The sequence below is a fragment of the Arvicola amphibius genome, chromosome 11 (assembly GCF_903992535.2).
Source record: "Arvicola amphibius chromosome 11, mArvAmp1.2, whole genome shotgun sequence".
In the NCBI taxonomy this organism is placed as follows: Eukaryota; Metazoa; Chordata; class Mammalia; order Rodentia; family Cricetidae; genus Arvicola; species Arvicola amphibius.
The window spans coordinates 123705888-123726695 of record NC_052057.2 but is presented as its reverse complement, the minus strand read 5'-3'; the positions used below and the strand labels follow the sequence as shown (position 1 = coordinate 123726695).

At 38.7% G+C, this 20808-nt stretch overlaps 1 protein-coding gene across 2 annotated transcripts in view; it reads left to right on the top strand.

Annotated features, from left to right (window-relative positions):
• The window catches only part of Cpne3 (copine 3), a 42691-nt gene that overhangs the window by 1684 nt on the left and 20199 nt on the right, over window positions 1–20808 (top strand). For both annotated transcript variants that reach the window (XM_038347932.1, XM_038347933.1), the window contains exons 2-7: window positions 10290–10429; window positions 11097–11276; window positions 13034–13108; window positions 14605–14676; window positions 18028–18111; window positions 19178–19267. In XM_038347932.1, coding sequence (XP_038203860.1) covers window positions 10298–10429; window positions 11097–11276; window positions 13034–13108; window positions 14605–14676; window positions 18028–18111; window positions 19178–19267 — 633 coding nt within the window. In that variant the 5' untranslated portion in view covers window positions 10290–10297. The remainder of the gene's footprint in view (window positions 1–10289; window positions 10430–11096; window positions 11277–13033; window positions 13109–14604; window positions 14677–18027; window positions 18112–19177; window positions 19268–20808) is intronic.

Sequence of the window (20808 nt, the reverse complement as noted above, 5' to 3'; positions counted from 1 at the left end):
CAGTGGTCTATAAAATAGCAACTGGTAAGAAAGCTAACAATTACATACTATATGATATTTTATGGAGCTGGTGATGTAGCTAGTGTAAGGGAACTTGTCTGGCAAGCTAGAGGCCTTGAGCTCAGTCCTCCAACATTGAAATAAACATGTAAAATTAAATAAAATATTTACTAACATTCTTTACAGTGGAATTCCTTATGTACTGTCTGCTCAGGCATCTAGTTCGCATTGTTCCTATGCTCTGTCAATTCTTTGTGTGCTTTCGTACATGGTGTTTCTTGCCATCTTCTGTTGCTGTCCCTGGATTTTATGTTATTGTTAAACTATCTCTTTTCCAGCCTGGAAAAGATAAATATATATATATATACACACACACACATACACACACACAGAAAAAGAGAGAGAGAGAGAGAGAGAGAGAGAGAGAGAGAGAGAGAGAGAGAGAGAGAGAGAGAGAAGGCAGTCAGGGAGAAGCCATGTAGCCTCTGCCAGAGATAAGAAAGAAAATGTTGCCTGTGAAAAATGACGTCATGATACCCTGACCTTTAAATATTCATAATGAGCCTCTATCCTCCATCAAAGCGTGATCGCTGTGATGGATCTTTTAGTAAGAATCAATACTGCTGAGTCCTTGGGCTCCTGAGGAGTCCAAACCATTGCTGTCAAGTCGGTTCTGTTACCTTATCTTGCAGTATAACATCCTTCTGGTGTTTTCCTTTATGTTCTTAAATTTGTCTTGTAGGTACAGGTGTCTAGGTTAAAACGAAAATGAATGAGGCAGAAGACTTGTGAAAGATTTGTTAAGAGTTATCAAGAAAGAGTTTAAAATCACTTATCATAGATTCTACCTAATGTTAAATTTTTTATACTGATAACCAGCTGAACTTATATGCACCTTTTGATAAGATTCTAATAACTCTGTTTAAACCATAGCTGTAGTTATGATATATGCTGGTTTAAATGTATTTGAAGAAGGCTGGGTGTGGCGATACTGGGATTTATTTTTTCTTTTTCTTTTTTCCTTTTTTGGAGAGGCTTTTCAAGGTAGAGATAGATAGCTATAAAACAGTTTAACTAAATGGAGACATAACCTTTAAAAAGACATGAAAGTTAGTTAATATTGTGGTCACACTTAGTTTTTATTAGTTAGATGGTACATTAATAGTTCTCTGTAAGAAAGAACTATTTCTGAAACTATTATTACGTAAACTATGCTGAAATATCCTATGAAATCGATGCATATGTCTAGTTCCTGTGAAAATCAGCAAAGCAACGATGTGAGTCCAGAGTTAGTGTCATCACACTACCTTAGTGTTTCCTTTTGCTTTGCTCAGTTTGCTGTTTTTTTCTTTCTTCCTTTTTTGGTTCTTTAAGACAAGTTTTTTTTTTGTCTAGCCTTGACTGTCCTCTGCCTCCCAAGTGCTAGGATTAAAAGCCAGTGCCACCACTGCCCAGCTTTTTCTTTTGTACCCCCCCCCCCCTTTTTCTTGATGGTACTGGCATTGTAGACAAGAATGACCTTCAACTCCTGCCTCCAAACATCTAGTGCTGGGATTACTGGTCCATGCAACCACACCCAAGTATTTCATTACTTTTGTAATGAAGCTTTTGTTTTATGTTTCCTCTAGACATTAAGGTGACAGAAAGTATATGTTAAAATTCATATTTGCAAAGGAGTGGAAGGATTTGAAGAAAGGGAGGGTGGGAGGGAAGGAGGGAGGAAGGAAACCGAGGAAAGCAAAAGGAAGCACTAAGGTAGTGTGGTGACACTTACGTTTTGCTGATTCTCACAGGAACTGGACATAATGCATCCTGTCATACATTTATGAGAATGAGTGACAGTCCAGTTCCATCTGATTAGGGATCCTTTTGAGGTGGGGGGGCAGAGTTCAAGACAGTTTCTCTGTGTAGATTTAGGTGTTTTAGTACTTGCTTGTGGCTTGTTCTAGAAACTTGAGTTTGTGGCCCAGACAGACCTCAAACTCAGAGAACTCCTCCAGTCTTCTATATGCTGAGAGAAAGGTGTGTCCTGATGCAGCTTCCTCCACCACTGTTTGCGAAGATTTCTGTCCTGCCCAGTCCCACAGTGAACAAACAGAAACTATATTATTTGCAATACTGTTTGACCAATAACTTAAGCATATTTCTGGCTAACTCTTATATCTTATATTAATCCATTTTTATTAATCTGTGTATCTCCACATGGCTGGCTTACCGGCAAGGTTCCCCAACAATCTATCCCTGATGGAGAATACATGACTTCTCCCTGACTCTGCCTACTCTCTCTCTATATATATGTCTCTTCCAGCCTGAGTATATTCTGTTAAGCCATTGGCCGAAAGCAGCTTCTTCTTTTTTTTTTTTTTTTTTTTTTTGGTTTTTCGAGACAGGGTTTCTCTGCAGCTTTTTTAGAGCCTGTCCTGGAACTAGTTCTTGTAGACCAGGCTGGCCTCGAACTCACAGAGGTCCGCCTGCCTCTGCCTCCCGAGTGCTGGGATTAAAGGCGTGCGCCACCACCACCCGGCCGAAAGCAGCTTCTTTATTAACCAATAAAAACAACACATATACAGAAGGTCTTCCCACACCACACCACCAGGCTTGGGATCATATTTTTTTTTAAAAAGACGTGAAATGTAAACAAATATTTTCTGATAGTATTGTCGAAGAAAGTTTGTGTAAACACATTTTCTGTTGGTATTGTGTAAGGAAGTTTGTAAACTGTCTAAAGACGCATTGTGCCTACAGTATTTGTTCTCCTTTCCTGCTTCACTCTCCTTTTCAGCATTTACTACTTACTGTTAATTTTACAGATAAGATAAGATAGATAGCTTATCTTTCTCTACGTTGTGTGATCACATTAGTAGAAGAGTCTGGCTTGGTCAGTGTTGGTTCCCCAACAACTCAGAATAGTGTGCCTGCTACAGGGCAGGTGATCCTTAGGAATTTTGATGAATGGGTATTGAATGAATAATAATGTTATTAAATATTAACGATTGGGAAATATAAAAGGATTTGCCAGAGAGTTAAAAACAGCTGTGATTTATATAGTAATCATGAAATGAATATTCCTGAAATCAGAAAAATGTATAAACATTTTCATAGTTTTTGTGCAATATATAATCATTTATTTACAAAAAAAATTTAAAAAAATCATTTATTTACATTAGGAATGCCATCCAATGCTCTGTGACACCATAAATACTATAAACTTCCAAACTTTGAGAATGAAGGTAGTTATTTTAGCTTTAAACTGAAGGGGTTTGTTTGTTTAGTTTGGGGTAAGGTCCTAGGCTGGCCTTGAACTCACTTCCTCCTGCTTCAGCCTCTTGAATGCTGGGATCCCGGCATATAAAAAGAACTTCTAAGTCATTGTTCCCTACGGACTGGAGCGGCTCTGTGTGGAAGCGAAGTGCTGATCTTATCCAGCAGAATGGTCCCAGACCTTGCTAAGAAGGGGAAGAAAGGGAGCTGTATTTAAAAAGTATGAGTGTAGAGTCAAGACATAGTTCACAAGGCAGGTGGGAAGTTGAGGTGGCTCAACGCATGAAGGTAACAAGCGGTGGGAAGACCGTAGAGAGCTCCTGGCAAAGGAGACCATGTAACCTGAGCACAGGGCCACACTTCTGCACAGCTGGCCCGCGGCTTTCTGTCTTTACTAACATTGTTGGCAGCTGATTGCCCTGATTTGTATTGAAATAAAGATGAGTTCTGTTCTTAGCGTGTATTTTATAGCCAGGTGTGTTAAGATTTTTTTTTTTTCTAAAGTGAGGTACCACCATTGTTTCTTTTAATACCTGTATTAATCCCTGTATTAATCCCTGTTCTCAGTGCTGAGACAAAAGACTGGACGGAAGCCACTCAAGGAAATGTGCAGTCCTTTGTGGGAAGGAAGGCGCAGTGGCAGGAATGGGCGGTGCTGGTCACTTTATCCCTGCCCTTGGTCAGAGAGCCCTGGATGCTGCTGGCACTCTCTTGCTTTCTTCTGTTGATCTGGTCTGGGACCTCAGCTGTGGAATGGTGTCATCCACATTTAGAGTGGATCACAGAAACTCCTTCATGGCCATGCCTAGAAGCTTGGGTTCTATATGTGTGTATGTGTCTGTCCACAGAGTAGAGATCCACAGAGACCAGAAGAGGGTATCGGATTCCTTGGCGGTGGAGATACAGGTAGTTGTGAACCTCCTGACGTGGGTGCTGCAGTCTAATATGTTCCTAACTGCTGAGGCACTCTAACCCCTGCCTCCCTCCCGCCTCCCAAACACCAAAGTTTTTAAATGGTATCCAAAATCTGTTTGTTTTGTTTTTTTTTTTTTTTTTTTTTTTCTGTCTTGATGTGTTCTGAGAGTTTCAGACTGAGATGCCATGCTTTAGTAAAATTGAGTTCCTTATGCAGAGTTGGCCCAGTAGGCCAGGCCTGTTCTGCTTTTGAGTTTACTCCGTTTCAGACAGAGGTGCCAGACTAGTGAGAAAGTATTTACGTGTACGTTTCTCTAGCTTTTTTGATAGTGGCTGATGGAAGCTGAGTTTACACAACTCCATCCGTTTCCAAACATTTCTTCTTTTCGCTGTTATAAATATTCTGGTATTTTTGGCTTCTTTTGAGTATTCGAGTAGCACTTCCTACACAAGTTATATATTCACTGTAAGTGCATTAGAGTAGAAGGACACAAACTTGAAGAGACAGTGGGCATTAAATGAGGGTGAGTCACACTGGTAAAAGGCAAGGCCTGGAGAAGCTAAGCCCGTTTGTCCCCATGCCTCCTGTCGCATGTGGGCAGATCCAGAACCAGGGCCTGCTGCCTCATGCTTCTCCAGCGACCCTTCCTGTTTGCGTCAGATTAAGGTGAAAACAGTGTCCTCTTTGGTCTTGGGAGATTTTATACTTGACATCCCTCATTTTTATTTCTCATACCTGCGGCAAGGATAGAAATAGCAGCCAAACAGAAATAACCCTTGGTGTCACTTTCTTCTCCTGAAATTCAGTTATTGTCCGTCCTTCCTTCCTTCCTTCCTTCCTTCCTTCTCTCTTTTTTTTAATTTTTGAGACAAGGTATTGTGTATGCCAGAGAACTCAAGTCACAACCAGTATATCCCAAGTGCTAATACAAGCTTGTGCATCACACCCAGCTTTAAATTCTTTTAAAATAAAACTTTTAGTCTCAGAATTTGGCTGCTTATTTATTTATTTATTTGGGTCCTGGGGGCCTAATACACTCTACCACTAAGCTACACACCCATAGCCAGAATCTGACTTTTAAGTGCAGTATATATTGTGGTTTGAATTTTAAATGTCCCCAAAGATCTCATGTTAGAGGCTTGGCCCTCAGAGCAGCAGTCCTCAGAAGCGAAACTTTAGGAGGTGGCTGAGCAGGTTCTCTGAATGGGTTTACACCTGCATTTATTTATTTGTTTGTTTTTGTTTTTCAGACAGGGTCTCACTATGGAGAGTGAGACCTGACTGTCCTGGAACTCTCTTTGTAGACCATGCTGACCTCAAACTCACAGAGATATGTCTACCTTTGCCTCTTGAGGGATTTATACATTTATTAATTTCATATCTTAATGGGGTTGTGTATATGTGTACATGTGTGTACATGTTCATGTATGTGCAGATATTCATGCATGGTGTGTATAGAACATTTTTGGTGTTTTTTTTTTTCTTATTTGCCATCTGCCCTGGTTTTTTGGACACAGGTTCTCCCTGGTACATGCAGAGTAGACTAGCTGAGTCCATTTGTCTTTGCCTCCCAGCACTGGGATTACAAACGAATGCCACTGCTCTTTGCTTTGCCAGATGCTTTCTGGGATTAGAACTGAGACATTCCCATCTCCCTTGGCAAGCACTTTCCCAACTCATCTGTTTCTCCAGCCCACTTATGGGGGCTTTGCTGGAAAGGCAAGCTTTTCTCTTTGTTCCCTGGAAGCCATTACATGAGCAGTATTCTTCTGCTAGTGTTTTCTGCCACGATGGGATGCCTCAACATACATACACACACACACACACACACACACACGCACGCACGCACGCACGCACGCACGCACGCACGCACGCACGCACACCAAACAATATATTCTTTCTAAAGTTGAGTTTTCTCAAGTATTTTGTCACAGGGACAGAAAGCTCACTGACAGCTTCTTAGAATAAAGTTTGTTCTAACATGGCCCGACTGCTGTACCTGTATGGTAGACGTGAAAATGTAGACATGCCCTAGAAAAGAGAAAAGGGGCTGGAGAGATGACTCAGTGGTTAAGAACCCTGACAACTCTTGTAGACCCAGACTTGGTTCCAAGCACACACATGATGGCTCACATGCTTCTAATTCCAGTTCCAAGGGAACTGATGCCCTCTTCTGGCCTCTACAGGCACTGCATGCACATAATCCACATAGACATATAGACAAAGCACTCACTTATCAATAAAAAATGAAATAGGAGAAAAGCCTTTCTTAGCCACCTCCAGATTAATGGACTGTCTCAAAGAGGAGCTGCTGTTTAAAATAAGCCACCCTGCTCCTTCCATTCTCTGACCAACTGCTGATATTTTGGTTACAGTTGTTTAAAAAAGATGTTAACAATTACAATCTAGACATTAATTTTACCATTTTTGAGATCCTATTTCACTATTCATTTGTGTCATAAAATTTTATTTGATATACAATAATTACAGAATCAATTAAATAACATTCTTATTACACAAAGCAAATAGTAATTAGAGGTGCTTTATTGCCCTGGGAGCATTTTGTTATGATTAGATAAAACATCTGGGTTGTTACTTTGGTCTAGTGTTTATTAGGTTAGTAGCTGTAGGGTAAGTATTACGTGTGTGTTTATTACTTAGCCCAGATTAACCTTGAATTCTCCCTATGACCAAGGACATCCTTTAACTTCTGATCTTCCTTCTACTTTCTAAGTACTAGATTACAGACTAGTCTTCCAGGCCTAGTGGAGGTGGGAACCAAACCCAGGTCTCCATGCATGGAAACCAAGTATTTGACCAACTGTGCTACATCCCCAGCCCTCATCTAACAGCTTAAAAGAACTTGCTTTTTTGTTTGGTGGTTAATTGGTTTGGGGTTCTTGAGACAGAATGTGATGTAGCCCAGGCTGCATTTAAACTCTCAATATAGTGAGAATGTCTGGGATACTGCTTTAGCACACTTCTGAATATGCTTGAGGGCACTTCCAGAAAGGATTAGCTAGGTGGGAAGATCATCCTGAAAGTAGATGTCAGTGCCCAAGGGACATGGAACCCAGATGTAGTCAAAGCAGGGGAAGAAGTAGAATGCATAGGCATTATTCTCTCTGCTTCCTGTCTACCCTGAGGTCACTGGCCCCCTGACCATGTGTGCTGCCACTGTGATGTTGTGGGTAGGCCTGAGGGACCAGGGACCCAAACCATTATCTTTGTTTATTTCGGTCTAATGGAACACTTATTCCCTCTCATTCCTACCCACCCACCTTCTGGAAAATAACTCTGATAGCAACATTCCATTGCCTAGAAATGTATTATGACTGCTTGGAAAATGGAAAAAATTACATAAAACAAATGTTTCCTCCTTTAAATTGTTTAGTGGGAAACATTGGCAATCAGGATGGTTTCAGCAGGACAGGGCAGTGGCCATATGCTTCAGATTTGCCTCAGGCTCTACTATGTGTCTTAGTTTTCACTCGTTTGTATAATCTGGGTCATGTTGGTCCAGGAGGTGAGATTTGGGGAGAATGATTGCTGTTCACCTCATCACCTCTTCCTAAGGGTTGGTTGCCTTTACTATCCTTGCTATGACCCTGCTTAGGGGGGAAACATGTAGAGTCCTCTTTAGTTGCTCACATATTCTTCTGATTGGTCATTTACTGCAGAAAAACAACCTATTTTCTCTCCTTAGAGAATGCAGAACACTAGTTTATCTTCTCCCATTACAAAATGTTCATGGGTTACACTGTTTCCTTCACGTTATGTACTGCATAGTTAATGAGACCGACGCCAACCAAGAGTATTTATATGAGTGTTCATATTGGCAAAGTTCTAGACTCAAATGCTTATTTGATTTTTTGTGTTTGCCATTTGGCCTAATGGGTCTCTGGAGGTCTCTGGAGGTAAATGGGTAAATAACATAGAGGGGAGCCAGTCTGACTCATTTAGGGTGATGGGGGTACTGCTGAAGAGGGAGTTTGCTTTCTGGCCACAGTGTAGTTAGTAATGGTAACTGTCAGCAAGTTCTTAAATAATTTGCCATGCCAGCATGTTGTTTGTGTAGCTTTTGTTTGAGAATACCCATTAGAGAAAAAATATTGTTCTACTGATATGTTGTGCCTCTGTTGAGAATTGTGTTGTATGTAAATATGTGTATTTTTGGTTGAATTCTCCCTATCTTTAGAAACAAACTTGTTTGGTTGGTGGTAGAAAATTTTCTATGCTTTGCACGTGCTGATCTTTAATGATGTTCTTTAACAATCATACTCATTCTCTTTGTAACGGGGTACTGTTGACATGCAACTTGCAAGACTCTAAAACTACCTTATGCAAAGAAAAGACATGATAAAACATTTCTTTTCACAAATTCTATGTCTGAGATGACAAACAATATGCTTGGTACATTCCAGATTTAGTTTACTGCTGTGTGGGTATCTAGGCTTAGGATCTTGAAGTTATTTATATGTGGTTACACAGATGAGTCTAGGTGATAAATTTATTTCCGATGTATATTCTTCGTATTTGTTTTTACAGGGTATCTTGATGCAACCTAGACTGGCCTTGTAATCTGCCTTTCTTAGCCTCCCGAATATAGATATAGATAGATGTGTACTACCATACCCAACTTTCAAGATTTGGTACCAGTCGGTTACTATGAGGGCTGCAGGAATTCAAGGGAGGCGATTTAGTGTGTTTTGACATAATCAGGAAAAATCATCATGGAATATAACAATACAATATAGGAGATGTGGGATTAGAAAGGATTACACTGTGCTTAGAGACAAGCAGTGCTGAAATAATAATAAGCATTTGTATACTTTTAATATAACAACTCTTTCAGTCCTCAGAGCAGCCCCTTAGGTCGGGACAATTATTTACATTATAGATGGGGAGACCGATAAGGATCTAGTGTTAGTCACGTAGTCATTAGAATGAGATTGCAGAGCATGTGGCGTATGGTCAGAACATTGAGTACTGCGTGCTTCAGGGCTGAATATAATAGACATAAAAAAGGAGGGAAAATAAACCTGCATTCACCTGAGCTTTGAAAGACTGAGGGTAAACGTGAACAGATGTATATGAAGATCCTAAGAAACATCCTTAGTTTATGCTTGATTTCTCCCTAGAGCCTGACTGTTCTGGAACTCAGGCTGGCCTTGAATTTGGATATCTGCCTGCCTTTGTCTACCAAGTCCTGGGATTAAAAGCTTGTGCCAGCAAGCAGTCTATGTATACTTTCTCTAGGCCAGCCCCTATCGTGTGCTCTGCCCCACCCTCATTAAATACCTTAATGTATTTTATTTGGTGGTTAAAGCTGTGAAAGTAAGACTAACTGGTATTTCCTGGCAAGCCATCCAGTTTGCTGAATGCTGCTTGTGGAGCATTCTCATTGGAGTCATTTGCACTTTAAACCACGTAGATAGAAGAAACAGACAAATAGCAGAACCTCCTCAGCCTGGACATACACAACATCTATTGGAATGAGTAGTGAAGGCCTGCGGAACCTGTCATGGTGGTGTCTCCAGTTGAAAGTCCAGGAAGAACATCTCCATGTTTGACCTTTGACTTCTCATACTCATCTACGTTTTTTGCTTGTTTGTTTGTTTGTTTTTAATTGTAGGATAAACGCAGTCGCTGTTGGTAAAGATTTGCTTTCTGGCTGTTTGTAAGGATGGAATGGTTTTAATACCCTTAAGCATTTACTTTTCTCCTTTCTCCCTGTCATTGGAGTGAGGAATCAGCCTGTCCCAGGAGAGGGTCTCAGGGGACACTTGTTATCGGAATCAGCTCTAAACAACACAACAGTTCACACTATATTTTGTACATAGTGTAAGCAGAGGATTAATGCATATCAATAGCTATCTTGAAAGGTATGTTTTATTGCTAGGTCATAAACAGGCTTTACTCAGTGGAAGAATAAAGTATCACTGAATTAAGCTACTAAACGCCCCCATCTGCTGGTGGCTGGAACTACAATCCCATTCTAGCAGAGCTGCTCAGTAAGACCCTGCTGAAGGCTTGCATTAGAAATTCAGCTATCTTATTAAGAGTGAGCGTGCTTCTTAAAGATACTGTTTCTTATTGGTTCTCCCAACAGCTCAAGACATGGCTGCCCAGTGTGTCACAAAGGTGGAGCTAAATGTTTCCTGTGACAACCTTTTGGATAAAGACGTAACGTCGAAGTCGGATCCTTTGTGTGTGCTGTTTTTGAGCACAAGTGGTCAACAGTGGTATGAGGTAATATTATATAACTTAGGTGAAAATCAGTTCACATGTCTTTCTTACAATGTTAAGAGTTTTTTATGTTAATACTGTAGAACTGGGGAGATGACTTAGCAGTTAAGAGCCCTGGCTAATCTTCCAGATGACCTGGGATCTGTTCTCAGCACCCACATGGTTACAGGTTCAACTATCTGTAACCTCCATTCCTGGGGATCTGACACCCGCTTCTGACTTTTGTAGGCACTGCACCCATGTGATGCACAGATATAAATGCAGAGGAAAAGCCCTTCCACATCAACAAACAACAGCACGGCACCATCTTATGTTAGTGTATTTTTTTGTACAAATTTGTCCTTGATGGCACAATTCCTCATGTTCATAGAGAAATTTCCAAAATATAAGTGATAAATAGCCAGTGACACGGATCGATGGCTAGATGACTAGACAAAACAATGTGTTTGATCCCAAGAACCCACATGGTAGTATGAACTGACTCCAGTTTTCAGCTGACCTCTGCAAATGTATGCCCCACACATGTGCACATACGTGAATTTTAAGAAGAGAATTTCCTTTGGTCTTCATTCTTATGTATAACTATAATTATTAAATAAAGATGTTAAAACATCTAAGTACTTCTTGGATCTGAGAAAAGCTTTTCTTGTGTTTTTGGGGATGAGTACAGGTTGAACGGACAGAAAGGATTAAGAATTCTTTGAATCCCAAATTTTCTAAGACATTTATTATTGATTACTACTTTGAAGTGGTTCAGAAACTGAAATTTGGTATTTATGACATCGACAACAAAACCATTGAGCTGAGTGATGATGACTTCTTAGGAGAATGTGAAGTCACTCTTGGACAAGTGAGTATTTAGTTTTTGCTACTTTTACTTTTGTCTGGATGTTTGTTTTGTTTTTAAGATAAAATCTCTCTACATAGCAGAGGTTGGCCTCCTGCTTGCTTTGTTTGGACTTTAACTTATGGTAACCTCCAGCCTCTGCCTCCAGAGTGTTGATTACAGGTATGTACCTTCACACCCAGCTGTTTTGTATAGATTTTAAACCAAAGAGTTGAGCATTTTTGATAAACGTGTCTTCATCAGTGTTTTGTTGCTGTGAAGAGACACTGTGATCACAGCAACTCCTATACAGGGAAGCATTTAATTGGGACTTGCTTAGAGTTCAGAGGTTTAGTCCATTATCACCATAATGGGAAGCATGGCAGCATGCAGGAAGACGTGCTGGGGAGGTAGCCCAGAGTTCTACATCAGGATCCACACACAGCAGGATGAGAGAGACCCGGCCTGGCCTGAGCATTTAAACTCCCAGAGCTTACCCCCAGTGACACACTTTTTCCCACAAGACCATACCTACTCCAACAAGGCCATACCTCCTAATCTCTGTCAAAGTAACATTACTCCCTAATGTATGAGCCTATGAGGGCCATTCTTATTTAATCTACCACAAGTTGTTAGTATAATTTTTAAAGTTGGTAAGTCTATAATAGACCTCTTGGACAATAGTTGCATTAAGTTTGTGTACCTTCCAGGCTAATCCAGTGAGATTCTAGCTAGGGTGGTAGTTCTCAACTTTCCTAATGCCATGACCCTTTAATTCAGTTCCTCAAGTTGTGATGGTCAGCTATAAAATTATTTTGTTGCTATTTCTTAACTATAACTTTGCTACTACCCTTTCCCCTTCTCTTTTCTTCCCAACACCTTACGTGTGTCATTTAACTCTCTTCCTCCATAAACCTTCAGTGGCACCTTAGACTTCTTAGAGGCCTTTCCTGGGCTATCACTGTCCTTTGGGTCATTTTATTCTTTAGTTGTCTTATGTCTTAGTATATTATGAGCACATTCAGGGTAGGTAGCGGTTTGTCCTTTTGCTCCTGTCTCTGATTTATGTAGAAAGATGATGATCATTTGTATAAATAGAGAAAAACACAGGAAAATTAGAGTCATTTTTATTTTCACTGAGTTAGTTATCCTTTGGAGTTGCTTTTCTGGGTTTGTTTTCTAGGTTTGAATCATTCGGCAGTCCTACTGGTTCTCATGTATCAAGGGCAACATGGAACTGATCAGTTATATTGTTCATGAGTAGTATTTTAAAAAATAAGTAGAGGCATATTTATTAATTGCAGAATAAAAGTCACAATATAGCCAAAAATCTACTGAATTTGAGAGACAGTTTCAAAGAGCCTCGACATACTTTATCATTTTAAGCAATGTGATCTTTTCTGGAAGCTGCATATTAAAGTTCTGTGTCAGTTGGGAAATTAAATCACAGTTATTGAGTATTCTGAGGCCCACCTTTACCTTCAGGGAGTTTTCAGCCCAGTGTTTTGTGTAGGAGATGAAAATATGTACTGTTTTTTCCATTCTGAGGAAGGTGCTAAAGTTGTAAGACATCAGTGAACAACCTATTGGGTAGGGCGATAATAGCTGCTGGAGTGAAGTTCTTCGAAATCTTTTCAAATGGGTTTTTAAATGTTTTTAAGGGGTGTAGTTTTAATGTTACTCTTTCTAATGACTTTAAGTGAACTTTATATTGAACTTCTTTTTTTAAGTATGCGGTACGGCAACTCATGTGATGAAGTATTACTTTCTGCTTTTGGCAGGTTGTTTCCAGTAAGAAGCTAACTCGACCACTGGTGCTCAGAAATGGCAGGCCTGCAGGGAAAGGAAGCATTACGGTAAAGATACTATAATATTTTGCTTCAAGAGATAGTCTATTAAGTCTAGTAAGATGGTGCGTAACAAACAAATAATCCATAGCCATGCCTGACAAGTTGATCTGGAACATTGCAATTCCATTCACTCTGGCCTAATAGTCAAAAAATGAATTGTAGAGCCGGGTGGAGGTGGCGCATGCCTTTAACCCCAGCACTCGGGAGGCAGAGGCAGGCGGATCTCTGAGTTCGAGGCCAGTCTGGTCTACAAGAGCTAGTTCCAGGACAGGCTCTAGAAACTACAGGGAAACCCTGTCTCGAAAAAACAAATAACAACAACAACAACAAAAAAAAATGAATTGTAGGAATTCCTCCCTTCAGTTTTTTTAAGTTGTCCGTCAAGGTCAGGTGTACCTCCTCTTCCATGAGTGTGTCAGTTCATAAATTAGAGAGAAAAGTTTAGTAAATGGTGTGAGTCAGTTTGGCTCTCTGCAAAGGAAACATGGTCCTCTTACCATGACAGAAACTTCCATGATGGGTTTTATTTTAATGGATTTTATAACATGGCCATTGAACTTATAAACTTTTATCCAGGCATGATGGTACATTCTATGACATGGAAGCCTGGTAATTATAGTTGTCAAGTACATTTATCTCAGCAGCTGTGTGTCTCTCTTAACACACGAGTATTTAGACTGTTGAGAGGGTTGACTTTTGTCAAACTGCAGATCAATAGTTAAGACACTGGTTTCACTTCAGATCATATAAGTATTGTCTTTTTTACTAAGGATTCCACTGAGAGGGGCTGTTCTTAGCCCAACCCTTTCTTTTTTCTGTTTTTGAACCTTTGCCATAGTGGAGGCTACAAACAAAGATAGGTGAGATTGCCTGGGATTTGACTTAGGGTAGAGTGTCTCTTCCAGTTACACTGAATGGAAAGCGCTGGGCTCATATTCCAGTTTACAGTTCCCTAGAAAGGATTTATTTATTCTTCCCTCTCAATGTGTGCAGAATTTTCACTGGTTTTGTATTCTATGGAATATTTAGTTTTAGAGAACCACATTTTTGGGGGGTCTGGTCATTACTTTTTTTCTTCAAGACAGGGTTTCTCTGTAGCTTTGGAGCCTGTCCTGGCACTAGTTCTTGTAGACCAGGCTGATCTCAAACTCACAGAGATCAACCTGCCTCTGCCTCCCAAGTGCTGGGATTAAAGGCGTGCACCACCACTGCCTGACTGGTGATTACTTTTATTCTTGAACATTCTTGACCATATCCACAGTGGAAGTATGTTTACAAACACACTGTAATAATATCTGCATACCTCAGCCCTGCTATACACACTTAAAACAGCTGGCTAAGGAGCTGCATTTAAAAAGAGACTTCTATCAATGGTAAGATGCTTGCCTGACTTGTGCTGCAATCTAGATTCAATCGCCTGTACTGCAAATAAAGTAAAATAAAAAGAAAGTACTTAATTCATGAGTACTATATATTCTCTCACTTACCTTATATACTTGTAGATTTCAGCAGAAGAAATCAAGGATAACAGAGTGGTATTGTTTGAAATGGAAGCCAGAAAACTGGATAATAAGGTAGGTAGGTTTTATGTATTTCGCAAAGATATTATCAGTTTTTATCCCAAGCACTGATTTTCCCTTTTGAGATAACAGTGCAGTTAGCATGAACTGTTCATCTAAGCATAGCATTCTCCTTTCTCCCTCCTCTTTCCTTTTCGCCCCGTCCCTCCTTCTCTCTCTCTCTCTTCCTTTCTCCCTCTCCCTCCCTCTCTCCTGCCCTTCCTTCCTCCCTCTCCCCCCCAGGTATGCTTAAAAAGCACCTGTTTCCCTTTAGCTTTTTCATGAAGATGCATTTAAAGATTAAAATAATACAAGCATTAATGTTACTGTAAGTTCCAGAAAGTATTTTAATAACCTTTGGGGAAAGCAAAAACCTGCGGCTTATTAATATTAATTATAAATCCTTTTGCATTTCAATACTGAATATGCCATGGTATACAGTGTTCTTCACCATTTTTGTTTATCTTAGAATCTAATGTGAGGCAAGGGACCTTAAAAAATTAACATATAACAGCCAGGTGGGCCTGCCTTTAATTCCAGCACTCAGGAGGCAGAGGCAGGTGGATCTATGTGAGTTTGAGGCCAGCCTGGTCTACAGAGCTAGTTCTAGGACAGCCAGAGATAACTACATAGAGAAAAACCCTGTCTTGAAAAAACAAAAAAACAAAACAAACAAACAACAAAAAAACCCACCAAACAGAAACAAAAAACCATGCAACAAATATCATGTTCTATCTCCTATTCCTAACATTTGTCCCTCTTCCCAAACACCATGTCATTTTGAGCGGCAATATTTTGGTATGTTTATAAAGACCTTTTAAAGTGTAATTATTTAAAATACCTCTTAAGATAATTTTTGGTCTATAAATTCTTTGTTACGTCTTTTTTTCTTACTTTCTGTCCCTCACTCCCTTCTTCCTTCCTTCCTCACCCCACATCCATTCATCTGACAATCCATACAGTTAGGAAACATTCCTTTGTCCTATAGAAGTCTGTACATTCTCTGAAAATCACAATTCTTAATGATATTAACACAATCACATATTGTTTTTTACTTACTATTTATTTCAGAACAAAGTATCAATGGTATAAGTAACAGTTCTTAAACTTCAGTGTGAGCTGAGGTATATGTATTCCACTAAGGTGGAGTTAAATTCTTACATTTTAATGAAATAATCTCTGTCACAGTGACATAAAATTTCATTTTGTACTTGTTATTAGGGATTGCTTAAAAAAAACTTTGATTTAAAATCATGTAAAAATTGGGGTATGGTTCAGTGGTAGAGAGTTTGCCTAGTCTGTTATGGCTCTAGTATAGTCTTCATCACCACATACACAGAGAGAGAGTCGTTACACTGTAGTTTAGTCAAGTGTGGTGCAGTACTTGTAGACTTGACACTCAGGAGGCAGGTAACACGTCTCTAAAGAAACAGTCCCCTGATTTCAATCTAAATCTATCAAACAAAGTATATCCAAGAGATTTAGTTTCTCTTTCTTTTTTTCTTTTTGTTTTGTTCTTAGTTTTCCTATAAGCAATATTTTCAAATATTTATATTTTGTGACTTTAACTTCATAAGCACTAAGATTTTACATATGTGTATGTGCACATACATACATACATACATAGATGATCACAAACTTATACATATGTGAACATACCTATACACATAGGTGTTTACACATACGTGTACTTGTATGTTTGTCCATATTCTCTATATATTTGCATAACTGTGTTTGGGTTTATATTTATGTTATCTACTCACAGCCCTTAACTAATCTAGTTCAGTAGGTACATACTATTTACTGCTCTAGTTGGCGGCATGAACTTGGGAGAGTAGGACCTAAAAATGAGGCAGAATAAATTCAGTAACCAACATTATTCAGAGCATCAGACAATTTATACTCTGAGGCCTAAGAAAAATCGTGTACAGTTTTCAATCACAAGGACAAGCCACATGTGGGAAAAAAAAAACAAACATGTTTTTCCATAAAGTCACATGGATAACAGCACCTGAAATAAACTTACTTCTATGTGCTCTACCTGGGAGGAGCACAAAAACAACACATTCCAAGAACAATTCTGTGTTTTTGAAGAAACTGAGGTCACAAGACTCTTGTTTTGTTTTCTTGGAGCTTTCTCACAGCACTCAGAATTTCCTCACGTCTCCATTCTTGGGCTGTGTGACACATGCTTCTTTCATCCCTTAGTTTTTACTTTACCATATCCTAGGTGTCAGTCAAGAATCTTTACCTTTTGCGTTAGTATTAATACGGACAAGTTAATGAACTTTCAAACAAGGGCTGCTTTTTGACCTTCACAATGGTATCTATTCAGAATGCATGCTTTGCCTTTCCCATGGGATTAATTCAGATACTTCACAAAGCATGTAATGTGTTTTTTTTTTTAAGTTAACTTATGTGTTAAAACTTTTATCAGTTGTAGAAAATGAGAGCACAAAAATTTTCTTTCATTGACTTAAGATTCTTAGAGATAAGGTTAAAAAACTAGTTCCCTATAGTCGTATTATTTTTCACTGTACCAGATATGTTGTTTGACATTAAACTTGATCAAAAGAGAAATAGTTCTATCATAAGTCTTTAAAGAAAAAGATTTTATTTTTATATTTTATGTGTACATCTTGAGTGCCTACGTATGTGTGTCTGCATCTTGTTTATTCCTGCTATCCACAGATGAAGAGTAGGGAGTTGGATCCCTGGAACTGAAGTTACCAGGCATTTGAGCTGCCTGATGTGGGTGCTGGGAACTGAACCAGGGACATCTAAAAGAGCTTCAGGTGCTCTTAATGATTGAGCAAACTTTCCAACCCTAACTAAGGTCTTAATTAAATACTGAGGCTAGTTTAAGACTAAATAAACCTTCAGTACAGTGATAAATCTGCATGTATTACTTGAGGTATTAAGAAGTGCCATCTACTTTTAAAAACACTTAAGTTAGCAATATGTATGTTTCAAAATGAAGAAAGACTTTCCAGTCTCCCTTCCCATGGCTAACTGCCCTGTCTGTCATAGAGTTGATATGGTTAATGTTTGGGGTATATTTTTGTATTTAATACTATGTGAATAGAAACTTAAAATGCTGACATTAAGCTAAAACATATTTTATCAATATATTTTAAAGTACCGTGTTTTTGATACGCAGGATTAGTCATTACAAATGCCTTAATATTCATCCCTAGTATATTTCCACACATTTCTAAGTTAGCATTAGAGATGATGGGATTGATATTTGCAACCAGTATATTTGCATTATGGAGCTGGACCAGTGAGGTATATATAGAAAATCACATATAAGGTGTGTTCACACAGGGTTTAATAAGAGAGTGAAAACTGTTTGCTTAAATGTAGGATCTGTTTGGAAAGTCAGATCCATACTTGGAGTTTCACAAACAGACATCAGATGGCCACTGGCTGATGGTTCACCGAACAGAGGTAAGTACTTGAATCTAAAAGTAGAATAGTTGTTTCCTTTGGCATTATTATAATAAGAATTTTAACATGCCTCTCTCTCTCTCTCTCTCTCTCTCTCTCTCTCTCTCTCTCTCTCTCTCTCTCTCTCTCTCTCTCTGTATATGTATAAACCACTGCAGTCTGTATACCTGCATTACCACATATTCGTCTTTATCATTCTAAACTCACAAATTGTCATCATACATTAATATTTGTACTGCTTAAATCCAGATTTGATGAAGGGATGCAGATGCATCCTGGGTTTTTTCCAGCATCGATAGGGTTTATAATTTATTCTGTTTCAGAGTTAGAAGGGGTCAGTTCTTACCATACGCCGTAGAAATCAAGATCTGAGTGCTAGATCTATACTAGGATGTTATAACTTTCAGCCTTTTTCAATGGTCAAAAAAAGAAATACATTCGTATGTCTATGTAATATGTAATATTGAAATTTAAAAATTCAGAATCTAGATTTAATTTTCCAATTCATGTTCAACACATCAAGATTTATGTTTTTAATTTTTTAAGTGTATATTGGTGTTTTACTTGCATGTATGCCCATATAACATGTCCATGTAGTTGCCCATGAAGGCCAGAAGAGGGCATTGGATGCCTTAGTATAGGAGTGACAGATGGCTGTCAGCCACTATGTGGGTGCTGGGAATCAAACCTGGGTCCACTGCTTTTACTGCAGAGCTGTTTCCCCAGGACCCACAAAGTTCATCATTATCTTGCTCTATTTTTTGATCCTCTGGGACTATGGTGAAATGCCTGGTTTCAAAAAAAAATCCACAAGCTACCGTTTATAAGTATACATTGTTATTTAGGTAGATATATTTCTCAAACACCTTTCTTCTTTACTCAGAATGTACTACAGTTGGACAATTTATTACACTTACTGTATAATGATTATAAAATGTAATCCTACTTTTTTTTTGAAATTGTTGAGTGATAGAATGCGGATGAGTGGTAAGAATGTCACGAGAACCCGGGAAAGAGAAAGATACTGATGAACTGCGTGTTCTAATGGAGCCTTTAATCTTTACAGGTCATAAAAAACAACCTGAATCCTGTGTGGAAGCCTTTTAAAATCTCTCTTAACTCTCTGTGCTATGGAGATATGGACAAAACCATTAAGGTAATTTGAAATTACTACTCAGGTGTTCTGTAGTTTGCTATGTGATTACGTCCTGGTAAACCCATTATAAATGCAAATCCTCATAAATTAGACTAGAGGTGTAGCTTGGTTAGAACATTGCTTAGTGTTGAGACCCTGTGTTTATTTGAGGGGAGGGAGGTAGAAAGGAAAGAAGGGAGGAAAAGGGAGTGTGGGAGGAAAGAAATGATATTGAAATGCATTTATACACCTAAGTTACCAAATTACACCCACCCAGTACACTGTTAAGTGTTGGTATTTACCATGGTGCTCCTATGCTGACTGGCAAGTTTGGCTTGCTGCCACTGCCCAACGTTACAAGAAAATCATCACGTTACTAGCACAGAAAAGATTAAAATTCAAAACTCATGCAGTATCTACCAAATGATGTCACCTTTAACACCATTGTCAAGTCAAAACCCAAGGTACACTACAACAACTCAGTCACTGTGTATACCTACTATAGATGAACACATTTTTACCTAATCTTCTAAAGTTAATGTGTAAGATAGCATTTGGTTAAATAAATGACATTACAGGCATATGTATTTGACTATATTGTTGTTGTCTAATATGTTGACTTAATGCTTAAGGGTGCAGCATTATTTTTATTTTAAAAAATTTAAGTCTTCTTTATAATGAGATTCTTTTGCTTGGCAAATATGAAGCATTGACTACGTTCTTTGCCTATAGTGTACCCTTTGAAAATAAAAGTAGATGTTAGTTATTTTGAGATCTCAGAGCCTTCCTATTGCTACACAGAAAAACAGAGGAGGAATTGTAGGGACAAAGAAAAGCAGAACACACCTCCATGGTTATTTTAAATATTTTTATTTGTAGGTATTTACCAAACAAAGCCAAAGCTCAACCAACCAGCCAGTGAACAAACACAAACTTCAAACACTGTGTGTGTGTGTGTGTGTGTGTGTGTGTGTGTGTGTAAAACACAACACACTCTCCTTTTTATAGGTGAGTTCTGTCTGAGGATCAAACTCAGGTTCTTCTGAGCTGTCTCCTCGTCCCTGAGTCTGCCTTAACATAAGTCCTTCTAGAAAACTTTCTTACCCTTACACCTCAATAGATGAAGGTATTGTTTGTGTTCTTCATTGTACCTAATACAGTAAAAACAGGAAAGGCAATAGGAAACAGCACAACCTAACATAACAACATGATTTAAAGTCAGACCACAGCTGACATCTTTGTTTAACTCTTTAACCAGGTAAAGGATGTTAAGCAGGTCACCTAACCCCTTGCTAATAAAGTATAATTTCTACTCTACAAGAGGGTAAAGATAGAGTATTGAAAGTGAAAACATTGTAAAAGGTAAAATAGCAGAGGTGCTGTTGTTATTTTTCTGAGCTTCAGAGGGAGTTGTCCCTAGCTTATGAGAGATTTTAAAAAGTTATTGTTAAGTGTGATTTGTATATGTCAAAGAACAGTGACATGTCAAAGAGCAGTATATGTCAATACAGGTATGGCATAAATATATAAATATACTGTGAATTATATAAATGTTACTGAGT